Raw genomic sequence first — 17,805 nt, 5'->3', positions numbered from 1 at the left:
AACGAAAAATGAAGATAAAAGGGGGTCTTTGTGTTGATCAGCGCTTTGAAACGCAGCACTTTTCTTAATCTTCTGCAGAAACACTCTGTCCATCTATTTTTCGTCTTTAAAAGAAATACGATAAAGACCAAAGCTCCCATAATAAAAAGAAACGCTAAGAAATAAAGAAACCGGGCACGTGAAAGCCTCATCTGAATCCATTTCAAACGTAAACTAGTTGTGTTTCATTAATTAATAATCATTTTATTATTTCGATCACCTTTAAAAAATAATGGAGCTGAGATTTATTTTTTTTCCTCCTGAAACATCTCAATCCGCAATGATAAATCCAGAAAATCGTCCGTATATTTTCATATGTTTTATTAATTCCACTTACATAAAATTATATCAAAAAATCTTGAAAGGTCACCGGTTTTCAGTTTCGTTTTACAACAGTTCACAAAAAGTCACTATATGCATCAATTACAAGACAGTGAAGCCGCCAGACACTCACATGCGCCTTTTTGGTGAGGCTTCATAGAAATTTACCGTCGTAAAAAAAAAAATGAAAAAAGGAGAATAATTTCATTTCACATGGCTTTACATCACAGGTTGACAGCAACATCTAAAGTCCTCTAGACTACACTAATAAAAACCACACAAGGAAATACGTGTGACATGCCATGGACACGTTCATTGTAAAAAGCGAGAGCAAGCACCCGTTGATTAAGAGGTTTAAAGTCGCACATTTTTTAAAGCCTTAACATTACGTCGAACAACATCTCGTTGGTAAATAACCTGGGATTTCCCGTCAAGCACAACACAGCTGAAAGTGAAATTTCCCCTCCTGGACGCACAAGACAACGGGCGGGTGAGGCGCAAAAACACCGGAACCAAATATCCGCGTCTGGCTGCTTCTCAAATGTCATCGTCCAAATCTGCGACAAGTGTTCCGTGGACTAGAGGAGCGGAGCCGGCGTGCCGACACCTGAGAAGACGATAATTGGCAGGTTTTAGACGAGGCTCACGCGCGTCTGGCGCATGTGCGCACATCTTAGAAATTATTGGTCCCTGCTGTTTTTTAATGGCTTTAAAACACGTGGCACTTTGATGTTGTATTATTTTTGTGCTCTCAAAACGATGATTACATCTTGTTTTTGTTTGTTTGTTTGTTTGTTTGTTTTTTGCCTTAAATTACGCGGAACTCTGGCGAGCTCCGCGCCGTGCCTTTTGCACAATTTGCGCCCGCGCCCATCCGCGTGTGTCCCGCAGAAAAAGGGAAGCGTTTTTGTTGCTTTCCTGTCACCTTTGAGGTCTGATAAAACTGGAGGAGAAAGCTCTGCTCGCACCATAAACGTATGTCGCTTATTTTAACCTTACAGTAACTGTTAAGACTACAAATGTCACATGAATCAATTCACAATCTCAGGTGATCGACGGAGGACTTTCTGAGGTAAAAAATAATAATAAATGAAAAGATCCACCTGTGTTTGCAGAAGCCGCCGGTTTTCACGTGGAGGAATGGTGGGTGAGTTACCTGCTTGAATGTGGGCTACTTGAAAGTAAAATATTTTACATGACACTGGCAGGCAGCGGCGGAGCTCAGCGGCTTGGCTGCTTGTAGTTGCCGTTGATCTCCTCCGAGATGTTGACCGCCTCTGCTCCCAGCGGTAACCTGTCACTGTACTCCGAGCCCACCTCGAACTCCTCCTGGTTGGTTTTGGATGAGGATCCGGGGATGGACTCCGTCACCACGCTGCCCTCAGCCTCTCCCTCTCCGTCTCCCTCCTCTCCCTCGGCCTCTCCCTCCCCCTCGCCTAACTCGCTGGGGTTGAATGTTTTCTCCGACTCCACGAAAGACGCCCTAGGATCAAAATCTCCTGCCATTTGTTTCTCCATCTGATCCGGATTCTGAGCCCTCATGATCAGCTTGTAGGTCTTCCCTTGGTACTTGTATAGCAAATGGCAGCAGGTGGCCCCCAGTAAGGGAACAGTGGCCAGACCCAGTAGGAAAATGCTGACAACAACGATGATAAGCAGGGAGGGGATCTTTTTCCTAGTTGTGAAGACTACTTGCACTTGGCAGTCCTGCCCCCCATAGGTGAGACAAAGTGTGTAATTGGTGCCAGGCTGTAAACCATGGAAGCGGTAGGAATTAACCCCCTCCTCTATGTTGGACCACTGAACCATAGAGTGTCCATTACCTGTATTTACACAGAGGTAGAGCATGTCGAGGCTGTCTTTACTGGATGAGGACTGGAACAGACCCAGAGGCTCTTTGTCCACCGTTTCCTGTTTTTCAGTGTGACTGAGATGAAGGTTAGATTTGCTGCTGGGAAGCTGCAGCGGATTTAGCTGCACTTTGGCCTCCGTCTCTGACACCTCTAACGCGATGACCCCGAAATCGAAAGTGTACTGCTTCAGGTCGTCCAAGCTCAGGTTGAAGGCGTGGTTGGAGATGTATTCACTGCTGTCCCTCACGCCGCACTTGCTGGCGAAGGTGGGGTCCTTCGACACGCCGCCGGCCTGCCCGGTGCCGTCGTTTTTGTCTGACGAGCCTTCAGGCCCGTCCTTTGTCTTTTCTTCAGACTTGCTCCAGTTGATCACATTGTTTTTGGAGATCTTGGGCTCCGCAGGCTTTTTGGCAGAAGGACGGATCTTGTCCACCGTGGAGTCAAGCTTTGCATCGCCGCCGTGCTTTTGGGTGGCCGCCATAGCCACTTTAACACTGCTCTCCGCCTTACCCAAATCATTCACCGCAGAGCAGCTGTAATTTCCATCCTCCTTTTTACTCATACGAGGGATGATGAGGGTGCCGTTTCTAAACACCAAGAATCGATTGTTGGTTGTTTTATCATTAATTGGCGCCTCATTTGTCTCTCCAGTGACGGGCAGGGGGAACAGATAGTTTTGATTTCCTGCAGTCACCTCCCAGCTGACTTGTGGTCTGGGGCTCCCTGTTGTCTCACAGTTTAAGATGACCATGAAACCCTCGTAGAGCTCTGTGTTCTCAATGTTGGGCTGGTATGTTATTGTAACAGTAGGGGGCTTACAGTCCAGTTTGGGCATATTAGTAACCATCGTACCCTTCAGGTGTTCAGGGCCCTCGCATAAAATTGATTCTGGCTCGGGGACCGAAATCTTAGTTGTCGTGATCCAGTCCCTCAGCCACTCCAGGCTGCAGGAGCACGTGAAGGGGTTGCGGAAAATCTGAAGGTGGGACATGGAGGTGAGAGCACTGAAGGTGTCCTGCACAATGGTGGTGAACTTGTTGTTGTTGATGCGCAGCGACCTCAAGTCTTTGAGGGTGGAAAAGGCATCTTTTGGAAGGTTCACCATCTCATTGTTGTTCATTTTCAGCAGCTGCAGGGCTGTGAGGTTGTGCAGATCCTCCCATGGAAAGTTCACGATTTTGTTGTGGCTGATGTCCAGGTTGCGGAGCTGGATCAAGGGGGCCAAGGTGTTCGTCTCTATGGTAACTATCTCATTGTGGGCCAGCCAGAGAGAGGTGACCTGCGTGATATTGACGAAGCTTTTACTTTTCAGCAATTTGATCTTATTGGCAGAAAGGCTCACAGTGGTGACATTGGACGGGAGACCCACGGGCACCGTCAGCAGGTCTTTGTAAGCACAGTCAGCGAACTGGTGGGCAAATTTATCCTGGCAGCTGCAGAGCTCTGGACAGCACTGCACAATGCCAATCACAATAGTCCACAAGGCAAAGAGCTGCAGGAGCCGTCCCGCCATTTTCTGCACCTGCAAGTATCAATAAGCAGACATTAGCCAAGGGTAAAATCTCCATCAGTCACATAGCATCCATTATGTCTATTACTGCAGCGGAAATGTACTGTGGAAGCTTTTACATCTCATATTAATTCAAATGTGTTTTACTGAGTGAGTTAAGTGGCATCAAGGCTCTTTAACACAACACAAACTCATGTGATGACAAAGAAACTGAACACAAAAACAAGGTGAATACTACTACTGCTGCTGCTGCTGTCACACAATCTACCTGGAAGCGTCATATGCGAAGTTTCCTTTTGTTTCGCACGGTACCAATGCAATGCACACACATAGCATTGTTTTTAAAGGAGTTTTGCACTGTTTTGAAGGATATGCGCTCAGTGTCATATCTACAGCAATTTCAGGGTCAGTCGGTCCCTCCTGCCCTGTGCGCGTTTCCTCAATCCGGTGCGGACAAACAGACGCTGTCTACAGCGTGAAACCTTTGATTTTTGCAGTTAATCAAAAACACTTGACTTTCAGAAAGAGTTAAATTGCGCATCTCAACTAGCAGTTTACATAAAGGTGTAGCTTTGTGCATAAACAGATGCCCTTGTGATTCATCACAGTTGCAACTGACCTACAGGGCGATGTTCTCCACCTTAGCGTTTATCTGGATTCTGCTCAAAGTCTGATTCATCTTTTACCTACAGCAACTGTCACATCAGCTACTAAATCCTCTTACCTGTCCAATGTTAACTTCAATTCCTGGGGTCTTGTTATTAATCACTCTGGAGTTTTCAATCCTCTGAAACAAGTTTAATGGTGGAGAAAAGTCGAGTCCTCATATGCTGCGGATCCTTTCACATGACTTTTGCAGACGTCGACGGCGTTGATGGAAGGCGGCCGAGGGCACATTTTCCCCGGTGAGTCGCTGTTGCAGTCCGACGGCGCTTTTTTCCTCTCCAGCGACTGTGAGCTCCACTGCGCGTTCCCGCCGCCGCGGAGCGAGAAAAGGAGACGTGAACGCGCAGCCTCTCCCATCTCTCTCCTCACTATTAAAGATACAGAGGCTCCAGGTCCTCCACCCTCAGAGAAGATTCATAATTTAAGATCCGATGTTTAATTTATTACCTCGACCCAAGTCTAATCTTTGACCTCATTCGGCTCGGCGAGCAGCCTTTTGTCTTTAATTAAAGGCCCAGAGTTTCCAAACGCACTGACAGATTATGAGTTGAGTTGTGCTGCGAGTACGAGGATCCAAATCCAGCATTGCAGCGTCATTAAAAATTATCCTTAATAATTAAAACAAACAAACAGACGGACATGAGGCTGAATTCAGAGGAGTCCAGTGAGAGAGAAGACATTTGATGGTATTTCAGTGAAACAGCTTAATGTGACGCCTGAACCGATTTATAAGCTTTAGTGAATGTGTTAAAACCGGACGTGGCACAGAGAGCTAATAGAAACCGAAGAAAGCCTATTTTAAAAACCAACATTTTCAGTCATTGCAGTTCCTTAATTGTTTGAGTCACATGGATCAGCGTTGGTTTTTGAGGAGACTTGTTTCCTGCGCAAATACTGCCATCGTCTGGTGAACTGCAGTATGACCTCTCCCAGTCTCTGGCAGTTCAACATCAGACCACATGGGCCTAGCAAGGAATAATACATGTAGAATATATCCCATCATATTATTGAGAAAAAAGTGAATGAATCTAATCTTTTGACATGTTTTTGGGCCTTAATTTTCATATAATTAATATTTGACTGGTAACTACAGTTATTTTCCTTCATCACCATTGTTTTTGACTGAGTATGTGTGTGTGTGAGAGAGAGGGAGACAGAGAGAGAGAGAGAAAGAGAGAGAGAGAGAGAGAGAGAGAGAGAGAGAGAGAGAGAGAGAGAGAGTAATGGCCAATTTAAGTGTAAGACCTTGGGAATGTGGACATTTTGGCCTTTCCTCACTTTGGGTTAGGGTTACATATGCTTTATATTGTGCTGTCTCTTCATTATAAATATAGCATGTGAGTGTTCACTGTTTTAACATGTGTAACCTGACTTGCTGGCAATATGAAGTGTAGCAGGCAGTGGCAGTGAAAGGTTAATTGAACTGCTATTTTTCAAAGTTAAGACATTAGAGTTTTCGTTGTTACTGGGCATTAACATATCTTCAGTCATATTGTTGATTTCTCAGCGTGAGAATATCTTCTCATCATGGTCACAATACTTTTGGAAAATATTACATTTGCTTAACTCAGGCTGCTAAAGCCTCATTTTAACTTAAACTCTGGAATTTATTTTTGCACTGAAGGAGGTCTCATGACTTTACCACCCATCACTTCCACTTGAAGCATGTCTGGAATGGGAACGACAGTAAGCAAAAACTGTTTTAATAAATGGGCGTGTGAGTATTGTTTAAAGACAGATTTGGAAAATATGAGCCTATCCTGAGCTTTAGGTGGAGGTTCAGTTTAGGCTATGGGTTGGTGTTGTGAACTTGTGGGTCCTGTTGTACAACAGTGACCTCTGCTGTCAAAAGACTGCAGCTACAGATAGAATCTGTGGAATGCTTGTACTTGCAAGCTTGGAGGTAAATTAGACAGTATACTATGCAAATATTTTGGAAAACGTTAATATATGTGTGTTACGTTGTATACATATTTCATATGTTTTAAGTACAGTTTGTTTGTTTCACAGGGAGGGGTTCTTTTGGCTTTTCTCAGAAAAAAGGATGATTTGTGTTTGTTTCCGTCTGATTATGTTGCATGATTCCCTGTACTTTTGGCTGTCTTCCAGCAGACCTTCCTGTTCAAGGAGTTCAACAGGAAAGGAGATGTAAACTGTGGCCCGAATCCTCTGGGAATCAAGGTCTACTTACACTCATATCAGAGTCCGGCAGAGCTCACGGCCACCATATCACACAGTTGAGATTGCAGTGTGGCGCCGTCCCAAATTAGAGCCGCTTACACTTAAGGAGACTGGAGGAGCTTCTTAAAGGAGGTCCACAGAAAATCATAGTGATGTTTACTTATTCTAATAAAAGGTTGCCATTGTTTTGCCTACATCATACAGCTTGAGCAGGGAGGGTCCGGATTTAACTAAAAGGGTGGCTCAAGCAGTGACTCATGCAGACGCCACAAACAAATCATGTCATAGATCTATGAAAACACATTTTACATCTCCACCAAGACTATGAGTAAGCTTCTCAGCAGCAAGTCTACAGGCCAGGTGGACACGTAACCACAGGAGCCACTTAACTATCAGGTCAGGTGTCGTGTCAGCTCCGGCTTAAACCTGAAAATCCATGATCTTCATTAAAGTGACCTGACAGCCAGACACGTGTGCAGTGGGTGGCTCATCTGTATCCTGCTGTGCCCTGCAGTGCTGGGAAAACAAACTGTTTTAAACCGTCAGAAGTTTGTGTGAAACCTCGGATGAAAAGGACTTACACAGCTTGTGGTATTTCACTTCATATAAATACACCATGGTAAGTCACTGCTGTGCTGAAAATAAAAACTTTCCTAAGATGAGGATAACAAGCAATCCCCACAGGCCAACGTACTACCAGAGGGGCTTGGTCACAGACTGGCCAAGATGACTGTTCACTGTGGATGTGTAATCTGGATGTTCATCTTGGACCTGAGATGAAACAGCTGCAAATTTCTCACAGATCTCCGAAACCACAATTACTTCTCTAGAAAGAAAATCTGATGAGAATCCAGGATTTCCACCCGAGTGGTTGTTGGGTAATGGCCAGAGATACACAGTGTAGTTGTGTTGTGATTTCCTCTCCTGGTGTAAACAAGATGTACTCACTTGGCCACCATTGGCAGTGTTGAGACTTAAGATCCAGGAATAAGACAGATTAAACTAAAGATCCTTACAGGGTCGTCTGTACTCTGATTAGACTGCACTTGGTTTGAGCGATGACGTCATGACCTGATAAGGACAAATAAATTGCTGTCCTGAAACCACTTACTTGTGAACCATGTTTTGGATTTTCAGCTCCGCTCCTTTTGTTCATTTTAACAATTAGGAAGTCAATAAAAGTCACTCACAGTCTTCAAGCAAGATTTTCAGAAAGTACAAGATTTTTGAAATTGTAAGGACACATGTTGCTTGCATGTATAAAAATCTCCAGTGTGAAACAAAGATTTAGCATTAACATAAAACTATGATTGTACCAAAACATTTAAAATAATAAATATGTTTAGCTTGGTGGTTAGTGAGAGGCTGTGAAATCAGAAATAACACAGGCTTCTTTTTACAAATGAAAAGTTGAATTCATTAGCAATCAATAAGCACACCACTACTCAGGTTCAGTACAATCAGGATTTGCTAATACAGGTTTAGTTGTTCTGATATGAGCTTTTAGCTTTTGGCTGCAAAGTGTTAGTAAACATAAGCCAGATATTCCTCCATAATGGACATTATTAAGAAAGCTCTCTGAGTTTTCTCGACTGCTGTTATTGTTGCAGCATTTAGCACTATCCCGTATTTGTCCCTTGTGAAAACAGCGGCTACTGTTCAGCAAAGTTTACATGGCCTCTCACTTTAATATAAACAACTGTTTAGGAAGGTGGCTTAAATGTGTCAAAACTATCCCCTACAACAACCATCTCCAATCTGTTCTACCTCAAGTGTAATGTGGTACTACGTGTAATATCTATTGCTCCTGCTGCAGCTAATCAAAGCTTCTGTATGTGAAATTCAGAGAAATGTGCATTTCATTGCCAAAACGAATGTGAAAATGAAACAAGGTGCTTGTTATTTTAGAGGTTAGACAGTATCTGCTCTGCAGCAGGACACCTTTCACTGTAACACCTCTCTGACTACTGACTGTTGTGACAGTGGGAGAGTTGAACAAAACAGAGAACTCCACAGGGCCCCTGGCTGCCTCCACCCTTCCTTAAACAAAAATAATCTGTCATCAGTGCACTGCAGTGAGGCACAGTGGAAATGTCCACCAGAACTTTGCATTTTCCTGACCTCTAATGAACCAGAGCTCAGATGGCTTCAACATGTGCATACCAAGCTGCAGCTACACCACACCTGCTTCCTGTCTGCTGCACTGTCTGTGGCTCTCCACCTGAAGCCTTTGCACTCATGACTACAACATTTTAAAGGTGTGTTTTGGTCTGAGCGTTGCAGTCAGTCTGATCCCTTGTTACCGCAAAGGGAATTCCTTCAGATTACCTCTGCTGAAATCAGTGACTGATCATCAGCTGATCCCAATAAACACCATTAGAGCTCCTCGGCTCATTCAGGCTGTGCTCTACCGCTGACCAGCTGTGCTGCTTTCTCCCTCCATCACCTCTTCCTGTTCTGGCTTCTCTTTTGAAAATAAACTTGACCGTGGCTTGTTCCTGTAAACTTGAACATTTTCTGCCAAGCACAGCGATGTGACCGCGCACACAAATGAGGTTTAGGTTCACAGTGGGATTGATCCTGCACTGTTGAGTTGAAAGCTTAACCGATGTTTGGGCGGATTTCCTTTGGTACCGCAGCACCGTGGGCTGGTTAGCAAAGGCAAGGACAAAGGGCCTGAAAATACTGAGGCTGCACTTCCAAGCATGAGGTCTGGACCAATGGAAATTCTCAAGGAGAAAAGAGTGTAAAGTTTAACTAGCTAGTTGTGTAAACCCTATCTGAAAATCCCCATCACCGTTACCGCAAGTCCAAGGTTGATCCACATCTGTGGCACAACAGCGGATGCATCATTCATATTGTATTGCCTTGGGGTATTGCCTCTGTCAGTCATTGGCTCTGGGATCTTTTGCTCCGTAAGATGATAATTTTTCACCACTTTGGTGTAGTTTTTCTCTTTGGATATGCACTCGTAGGTGCCATAGTTCTCTTGTGTCATGGCAGGGATGAGGTGCAGGCAATTAGACTGCATTTGTAGGCAAGGGCTGGTCTGGCCTCCATGCTCCCAGGTGTAGGCAGCATGGTACGAATCTATGGGACAGGACAGATAGAAAGGGACACCCAAGGGGACAGAGTGGCCGGTCCTCATATCCGCAGGTGTAACTGTCTCCCGTTTGAGCCGGTGGTCTTGCTTTTGTTCTAAAAAAATAAAAAGATAAAATAGAGATGTGACCAAAACATTTCAAGCCCTTAGTAAGTGTGCGTTATTGTAATGTGACTCAGCATTAATTACCTTTTACTAATGAGTTGCACACACTTATTTCCCCATCCATGACATTCTGAATGGCGTCACTGTCAACAAAAACAAAACACATGTTCCATCAAATACGCACAGTGAGAGATGAGTGACTTTGACATCGGCCTGCTGATCTTTTTATTTTGGAAAAAGCTTTTGTCTGATCCTGCATCAACATTTATTCCTTTCTTTGGCAGACAGCAAGTAACAGAATCGCTGATTCACCAGAAGATAGCTTGTTACTGTCATGTTATGCTTTGCCGAGGCGTGAGAAGTGCAGGCATGTATGAAGGTGTGGTACCATCAGGGGGCGAGAATGATGGGAGAGAAGGAAAAAAATAGGGCTTTCACACAGGAGAGCATGGTTTGATTCCCTGTGAAACCATCAGTCAGTGTTGTTGATTTTAAGGAAGCGGTAAGCCAACCAATGACCTTCACTAACCCTGTGTTGCATATTCATCATTGCTAACTTGACGCTGGAATGAGAACGTGTTCTTTTCACACCTCGGTGAGGCATACCGAGGCGGGTCTATTACAAGCTTTGGCGTAATACCGAGTTGCAAAAGGACATGCAGAAAGCAGCTATTTAATATTGTTGACCTTAATACGTTGTAACATGACAAGGATTTGTACAGAATATCAGAAGCCTACTTAAGAGCAAGACTCTGCTGTCCACACTTACGGGGAAGTCGGGGTGCATCCATACGTCGTCCAGGCACAGTACGGGTCCCGGGCCAGAACACAGTCTGCGCAGGAGGTGTTGTACTGCTGACAGCTCTGGAGGTCCACGATAGAAATTTTCTCTGAAAAACCCACCACTAACTTTTTCTGAGGAGAGGAAGACACAATTTCACTTTAAACCTGCGTTGACGGCTATTTTGGCCACTTGCAGCGAAGCAAGCTGCAAACAACACTGGCATATGACCTTGTCCTAACATATCATCACTTTATAAAGTTGATAGCTAGCACAAGCATTTGGAGTTGGGTGTCCAGGTGTCCAGACCATGGTCTGCATACGTTAAAAATACTCATCAGTCCAGCTTCAAAATACTAAATTGTGAAAAAAAAAATCAAATTTGGCTGATGAAAAAATGTTTTCACTTTTGAGCAAACACTGCTGAGAACACCGCAACGCACAATGTGTGACATTCAGATGGCGTTATGAACAATCAGCACCTTTTTAGAGTCAAGTTTCATTGACTGTATGGTTGAACGGTTGGAGAGTTGTGTTTCAGAGATGATGAAAGGTTCGGACCCAGCCTCTAACACTTTATGGATCTTCCCAGAATCTGTGGGAGCAGCACACAAAGGGCAATTTGTTTGTTGTTATTTCGGGAGTCACACTGAGTGCCATATTTTTAGCTCATTGTTCCTAGCAGAGATTTTAAACAATGTGTGATTGCAAGCCAAGTCAACAGGGACACACAGGTACAATACAATACAAATAGCAAAATAAAGTAGTGAAGACCATCTCTATGTTGAACAGTGTCATTTCTTCCTGTCAGAACATACCGGTGGATAGTAGCAGGATGTTGTACACGCGCTGGTCTGCTGCCTGGACCCGATCCACAACTATCTTGGTGTAGTTGTTGCTGCTTACATAAAATGGAGCTGTATAATGTTTGGAGTAAACCCAGTCAGTCATTTCTGGGTAATCCTTCACGATATTGACCGTGGCCAGCGGCAGGCTTCTGCTGTTTTTTACACACTGAAAAAATATGGACAAGTGGTTTGCATACTTTGGAAATGGGAACGCTAGCTGAACATTTTTCAGACACCAAAGTATGAAAACAAATCAGACGCAAACATTTCCTACACTGTAAGCTGAAGAGATGGATGGATGGGTGGTTTTCTTTACCACACATGGCCACAAGACCACGTCCTTTGTGGAAAAGCTATCATTACTCAGGCGGTCAGTAAACTGTCTACTACAACAAGAGGAAATTCTGTTTGTGAGGCCCCTTTAGTTCCTCATACACAGGGATGAACTCAAGTAGACTTCATGTAAAAAAAGACAATCAACATCCACAGATGGAAACACTGAACCACACGTGATGGGGACAGCAGACACACACTTTCCACGTTTCCACCCATGTACGTAATATGTTTTTTTTTAATCTACAGTCCTACTCAGGGACACGTGATAAACACTAGACAAACCCCAATAAATGTGGAAGAATGAATACGAGGGCTGAAACAAAAATAAAACCCCCAGAAGAAGTGCTTTGTGATGGCACAAAACATAGCAACAAAACAGATCCTTACCGTTCCTGGCCTCGGTTTGGGGATGTCTTTGTTGAAGCCCTTAAAAGTTGAGTTCTCAAATATGTCTTCAATCATTCCTACTGAATAGACGCACACTGCTGTGGAGTTCCTAGAGGAGAAATAAGACAGGTGAAGTGAGCATAAAAAGCACTGCTTTTATCTGTATGTCACCTGTACATCAACCATGGTGGTGGTCGGGGTTATGATTTTGTAACCATCTTTAATCTTAAAAGAGACGAATTTCTTTATTGGCAGAGCAACTTCTGATGATTTTTTTTTTTTTTTGGCGCAGAGCAACTTCTACAACACAAGGTGTGGCACTACAAAATCGCTCACACCAGATTCATGCAACCCAATCAATCAAACTGACAGAAAGAATGGCAAACCCTTATTACACTCACTAATAAATATTTAGTTTCCAATCCAGACCAAACAGTCATGCCAGTTTTACAGAGGCTTGGTGGAGGGGGAAAAGGGCCTCTCCCTTGGCCATGCAACTTGACCCATACCAAGGACTAAAAGTCAGGATATCCCCGCCTTTGCTGCTTTGTGCTACTCATATTAGAAACCTATTCTGCAACATAGTGTCTAGGTCAAAAGCTACAGGCCAGAGTTATCTTTGTCTCCAAACATTTCAAAATGCTGAGTTTTCAACTTTGAGTGGGTGCCATTCTGTGTCACCCTGTCAGCATGTCGCTTGGGCTGTTGCTTAGCAGCTCATCATAAAGGAAGGGGAAGTGTCTAACCAGCTGCTTGTGAAAAGGGCATAGATTCTGGTGTCACGCCAGTCTTCGGCGTGCATCACATAAGTGTCTTGGAGACGGTTGAAATAGAGGGACTCCTCTGGAAACCCACAGACGAGCCGGGCCTTGAGGAAAGATGTCCACATGTTCTGGAAGAATCGCTTCGATCCGCCTTCATCTACCTGCAAAATGATGGCAATAAATGACGCGAGGAAGACGCTTCACATTCCTTGCAAACTGAAATTCCTCAACTCAGGGTTACTTGATAGGACTGTTGGTACATGGACCATGAGATCTGGAACAAAACCGCTTTTAGGGCAAGTTTTGCTTTGTACAGATGTCAAATAACAAGGGTGCTGAAAAGACTGTATTTCAGCCTCAATAACGGTATCACAGGTTAGTTACTCGAGGAAGAAGACGCCTGATTCGTTGGCACGGATGGTGGAAATGAGACCACCCTGCAGCAGATGGTTGCATTATACGACATTAATCTGGTTAAATACTTTAATTATGCCTTTGTCAAAGTCTGGCATTGTGTTCACAGAACTACAGGATATCATTCTGCCTACTGTAGTCACCCTTTGTTTTGTTTTTTTAGCACAGTGCAAATAAATAATTTCCTATCCTGTCATATTATCCATGGAAACAGCCTGCACCCTCAGTATGAGCATATCAATATGAGGCTGAATTTAACCATTGTTCCTGGAATAAACAAAGGTTAGAGTCAACATCAAACACACTGGTCTGACAGATGGCAGCCTTTCATCTCCTTTGTCTGGAAAATTCAGGAGGGGTTACTGTAGGAGACACAGCAGACACGCCTACAGACTATTAGTTAAACTCTGCTGAAGTCAGTGTCCTCCCCACTGTGGCCCCGCTGGGCCTTTCATCCAACCAGACCAAAGAAGATTTAACTGGCAGATCATACATCATCGCTCATCACTCACCCTACATGATGAAATGATGCTTTAATGAACAAAACACATAACTGTGATTCTGGTCCTGGTGTTGCTTTATATTGGATCATATCCAAATTGTGTGGTCTAGCCCACCCTTCATCAGAGAAAGACTGAGTCACTGCCTGACTCATGGCCACGCCCTCTAACTCGCTCAAATGAGTATTATGAAGCAATACAGCTCTAGCCTATTTCTCAGTAATTAAAACACATATTTCATTTATATTAATTTCATTTACTTTATATTTCAAATAAATATGTTTAAAACTACAAACATGTTTTACTAGGATTTATATACTGGAGTCAATATGAGTGGACTCTCCCTTCCTACCTGCCTCTACCTTGAACAAGATTTGGATGGCTGTTTAGTTTGGATAGCTTGATTACTGAAGCTGAGCTGAGGAGATTTGAGGGAATTTAGCACTCCAGTAAGATGAGAGCTTCACTGACGTAAGCTGAGCCTCCTCCAGTGTCCAGCGTACCTTACAAACTCTGGCAACCCTCGATATCCAGGGGTCAGCCTCCGGGTTGTGATCTGAGTTCTTTTCGCGGAAAAAGATGTAAATTTTCTCATCATCGGGGTTGTCCTCCTGCTTCACCCAGGATGCTGAGATGAATGTGGGCTCTGCAAGGGGAGGATATGTTTACCCAAGTGTTTCACTGTTTACAGTGCAGTGCAATACCAGTGGAGAATATGCGATGAAAACAGCTTTACATGCGAAAACAAAGCAAAACCGTGCAGAGGAGTGGACTGAATGGTCTGAGGTGAAGCTTGAGCATCTTAAGGACAAACTGCTGCTAATAAGGTGCACAATTCTCATGCAAGCTCAACACCACTGTTAATCCTCACTCTTTTTGTGTTTGATATGGTGTGCTGGCACATCGCAGTGCTAATGGGACTTACAGTGTAGCATCATACATTATGAATTGCCATCATTCAGTTGCCCACCTGAGACCCAGCTGTCATACATCCAGACATTAGTTCTGCTGCCGGCTTTCCTTCTGAATTGTAACGAACTTCCATCAGCGTCCAAAGCTGCTGCTGAATATAGATCCCCCTCTAAAAATAGCAGATAGAAACATCACATGAAAACGAGCAAAGATGTTCAATTATTGAGCATATTTCTGTGAGAATGCGACATGGTTACATAAGTCTGAAGCACTGAGTCACATTTTTACACCTTGAAAAACACGGCCATAGCTTGAGCAGGAAGCTGTATTTAACATACCTACTGTGAGGGATAAGTAGTTCTGCGTGTACGTGAACGGAGAGATGCCTGTCCCCTCATAACTCTCCACTATTTCATGGGACTGATTGTTCACTGAAGAAAACTGTGGAACAACAGAAGGTCAACAGGGTAGTGTGACGGCTCAAGACAACTGTGTGGAAAAATAACAAAGCACCAAACGTCCTTCTGAAATTACAGACAGGCTGCTGATTAAAGTTTAATCTCAACCACAGCCATATCACCAACAGCACTACCCTTTAATAAGCTTTGCCCTGCTGTTGCCAGTAATTAACTAGCCACAAAAACTGCAGCATGTCAAACAGATGTGACATTAAGTGCAACACATATTAAGAGGTGTATGCGAACACTCACAAGCTTCCAACATTGTGGTTTGTGTCCATTTGTTCCACAGACAAACAGGCTGTCTTGAAACTTCTCAATGACTGTGATGACATTGTCACAGGGGCCCTGCAACACAAAGGCTGTTATTACCTTGTCATCGCACAAAATGAGTCTCTGTATTGTTCAAACTTGTTGAGCAGCCATTCCTGATCACACATCCTCGCCGTCCAGTTACTAACCTCTCTGCACTGTCGCTGCCCTGTTGTTTTCAGAGGAAATTTCTGCAGGAGGAGAGAATTGGTAGACAAATTTATGAATAGACAATGAACATTTCAAACAGCTCTTATCACTAACCAGTGAAGAATGCTCAAACTCTGACTAAAACCTGGTGTTTGAAATGTTTGAAATAGCTGGGTGACACATAAAAATGAACTCAGGGCTGCCAATCCGATACCCATCTTAGGCTTTCTGCCATAGGTTTACTCTCTTCTATCTATCTCACTCAAGATAATGTCTTCTGCTGAAATGGCTTCAGCTGCTCCTATCCATTAGCGAAAAGAAGATACGTCTGTCTTATGGCCCGATCTGAGGCCACATTTACTCAGTTTTATTGGAAAACAACCAACAACCATTATACCATTCTTTATTCAATCATAAGATAATTAATTTGCATGAATTTTGTGGATTATTATAGAAACTTTTGGACATCATAAGGTTCTGTTTGTTCACCCCCAGCAGTTAATCAGCAGCGCCTACTGACTTGAAGCTGCATATTAGCTGGCTTTGAAAGGCTGTATTTGTCCTGTGAGACAGACTCATTGTGCAGCAAAAGGGTCTGTGGCAGGCGTCTGTGACAGCCATCTGTTACTGTACAGCATCTCATTATAACCCTTCGCTGCATACTCCACTGTCACCCGGGTGAGCCACGCAGATCTCAAGCTGGGAGCCCATCAATAAAGCATTAGACAACTTGATGTGAGTGAGTGAAACAGCAAAACAAAAAGATAGAAAAAGCCGGGTTCAAAATCTATTAGCCCCAAAAACACTCACCTCTATGATATGATAGTCATTCACATCAAGTTTTAACACAAAATCAGTCCCTCCAACATACATCTCCTCCACGTCCTCCTGATAGTAGAGCACAGTGTGGTTCTGACGGACTGGATATTGAAATACACCATTTGTTATATCTGAGGGAAGAACAAGAGTCACACTATCACACAGACCTGCCAGGATGTTGGTGAGGGTGAAACTTATCAATGACTGCATTGTGCAGGAACATCACAAGAATAAAGTTGGGTCATCTGCAATGAACTAGGCTTGAAGAGGATTTGAAAACAGTATTAACTCTGTGGCTGATTCGAGCCACTGAACGCGTCTAAAACACTGCAGAAAACTAACGGTGAAGAAGTGACAAGTGAACGTACCTTTGCTCAAAACTCTGGGATTATCTTTAGATCCAAGAGTCGGTGCGTCCTTCAAGTCAACACTAAGGACCAGAAGAAAATCGCCAGCAAGACAAATATAGATTAAAACAAACCGCCTCATATTGCGCCGAAATGTCTGAATATATCTGTTAATTCCGCTCCTGTGCACCGGACTCAAACAGCCTCCGTCGCATTCTGGAATAAATCGCTCCAGATTTAGACTCCGGACTCCTCCTCCCGCTGCGCTCGGCTTCCTTCCCTCGCAGGAGATTAAATGTCAAATTAGGACTGATGTTTGCGGAATACCAATGTCATTAAGCATCAAATTTGGGAAACAAAAATATCTTGCATTTTTTCGAATAGGCAAGGAGAAAACAGAAGAAATGGTGAAGCGAGGTTTAGAAAATCGTAAAATGAATTTACCCACCTGTGTCATCAGCGCTGAGCCAGCGTTGACGCAGGCTTTTAGGGGCGGTGACAAAGCCAGCAGTTTGCAGGTGCTTTTTGTTGGCTCGCTCTTTCGTCTTCTGCATGTGTGTTATCTTGGAACGATCTAGGAGAGGAGGGGACAGGTGCTTTGTCGCCACCAGCTTCTCGCCTGCACAGATACAATAAACGACATGCAGGGACTAGGTGAGGCAGGTGAGGAATAAACTCTTCTCTTTGACACAATCCAGGCTCGCTTTTGATGGTGACAAAATACGGAAATTATAAAGTACCAAATAAGCAAATATTTCAAGGTTTATATGATGTTTTATAGACCATGAAAAAATACCTATTCATTCCTTTTATTTGCCAAAAGTCATTTACAGACAAAGAAATGTATTTTATCTAATATGTTGTGCAACATTACTTATTTTGTGGGTAAATGGACCTAAGTATGTATAGAAGTTTATTCATTCATTCAGCTTTATGCAGTATGTCAAATGCCATACAGAATAACATATCATCACGTCACCAGGGAGGAGGCAAGACGGT

At 43.6% G+C, this 17,805-nt stretch overlaps 2 protein-coding genes across 2 annotated transcripts; both read right to left on the bottom strand.

Moving 5' to 3' along the window:
• Positions 1-264: 264 nt before the first annotated feature.
• On the bottom strand, positions 265-4,673 carry islr2 (immunoglobulin superfamily containing leucine-rich repeat 2). The gene is made up of 2 exons (XM_041939215.1): positions 4,448-4,673; positions 265-3,735 (listed from the first exon to the last, which is right to left on the bottom strand). The coding sequence occupies exon 2, from the start codon at positions 3,724-3,726 to the stop codon at positions 1,582-1,584; it is 2,145 nt and encodes a 714-aa protein (XP_041795149.1). The 5' UTR covers positions 3,727-3,735; positions 4,448-4,673; the 3' UTR covers positions 265-1,581.
• Positions 4,674-7,751: 3,078 nt separating this feature from the next.
• On the bottom strand, positions 7,752-17,110 carry sema7a (semaphorin 7A). The gene is made up of 14 exons (XM_041939028.1): positions 16,828-17,110; positions 16,451-16,590; positions 15,640-15,681; positions 15,431-15,526; positions 15,059-15,161; positions 14,779-14,889; positions 14,312-14,454; positions 12,877-13,055; positions 12,131-12,239; positions 11,378-11,573; positions 11,042-11,154; positions 10,548-10,693; positions 9,863-9,921; positions 7,752-9,768 (listed from the first exon to the last, which is right to left on the bottom strand). Exons 1-14 carry the CDS (start codon positions 16,946-16,948, stop codon positions 9,347-9,349), a joined length of 1,980 nt encoding a protein of 659 aa, XP_041794962.1. The 5' UTR covers positions 16,949-17,110; the 3' UTR covers positions 7,752-9,346.
• Positions 17,111-17,805: the final 695 nt, after the last annotated feature.

This window comes from Chelmon rostratus, chromosome 6, assembly GCF_017976325.1.
Source record: "Chelmon rostratus isolate fCheRos1 chromosome 6, fCheRos1.pri, whole genome shotgun sequence".
NCBI lineage: Eukaryota > Metazoa > Chordata > Actinopteri > Chaetodontiformes > Chaetodontidae > Chelmon > Chelmon rostratus.
The sequence above is the reverse complement of the archived record's forward strand: the minus strand, read 5'-3'. Positions and strand labels throughout refer to the sequence as shown.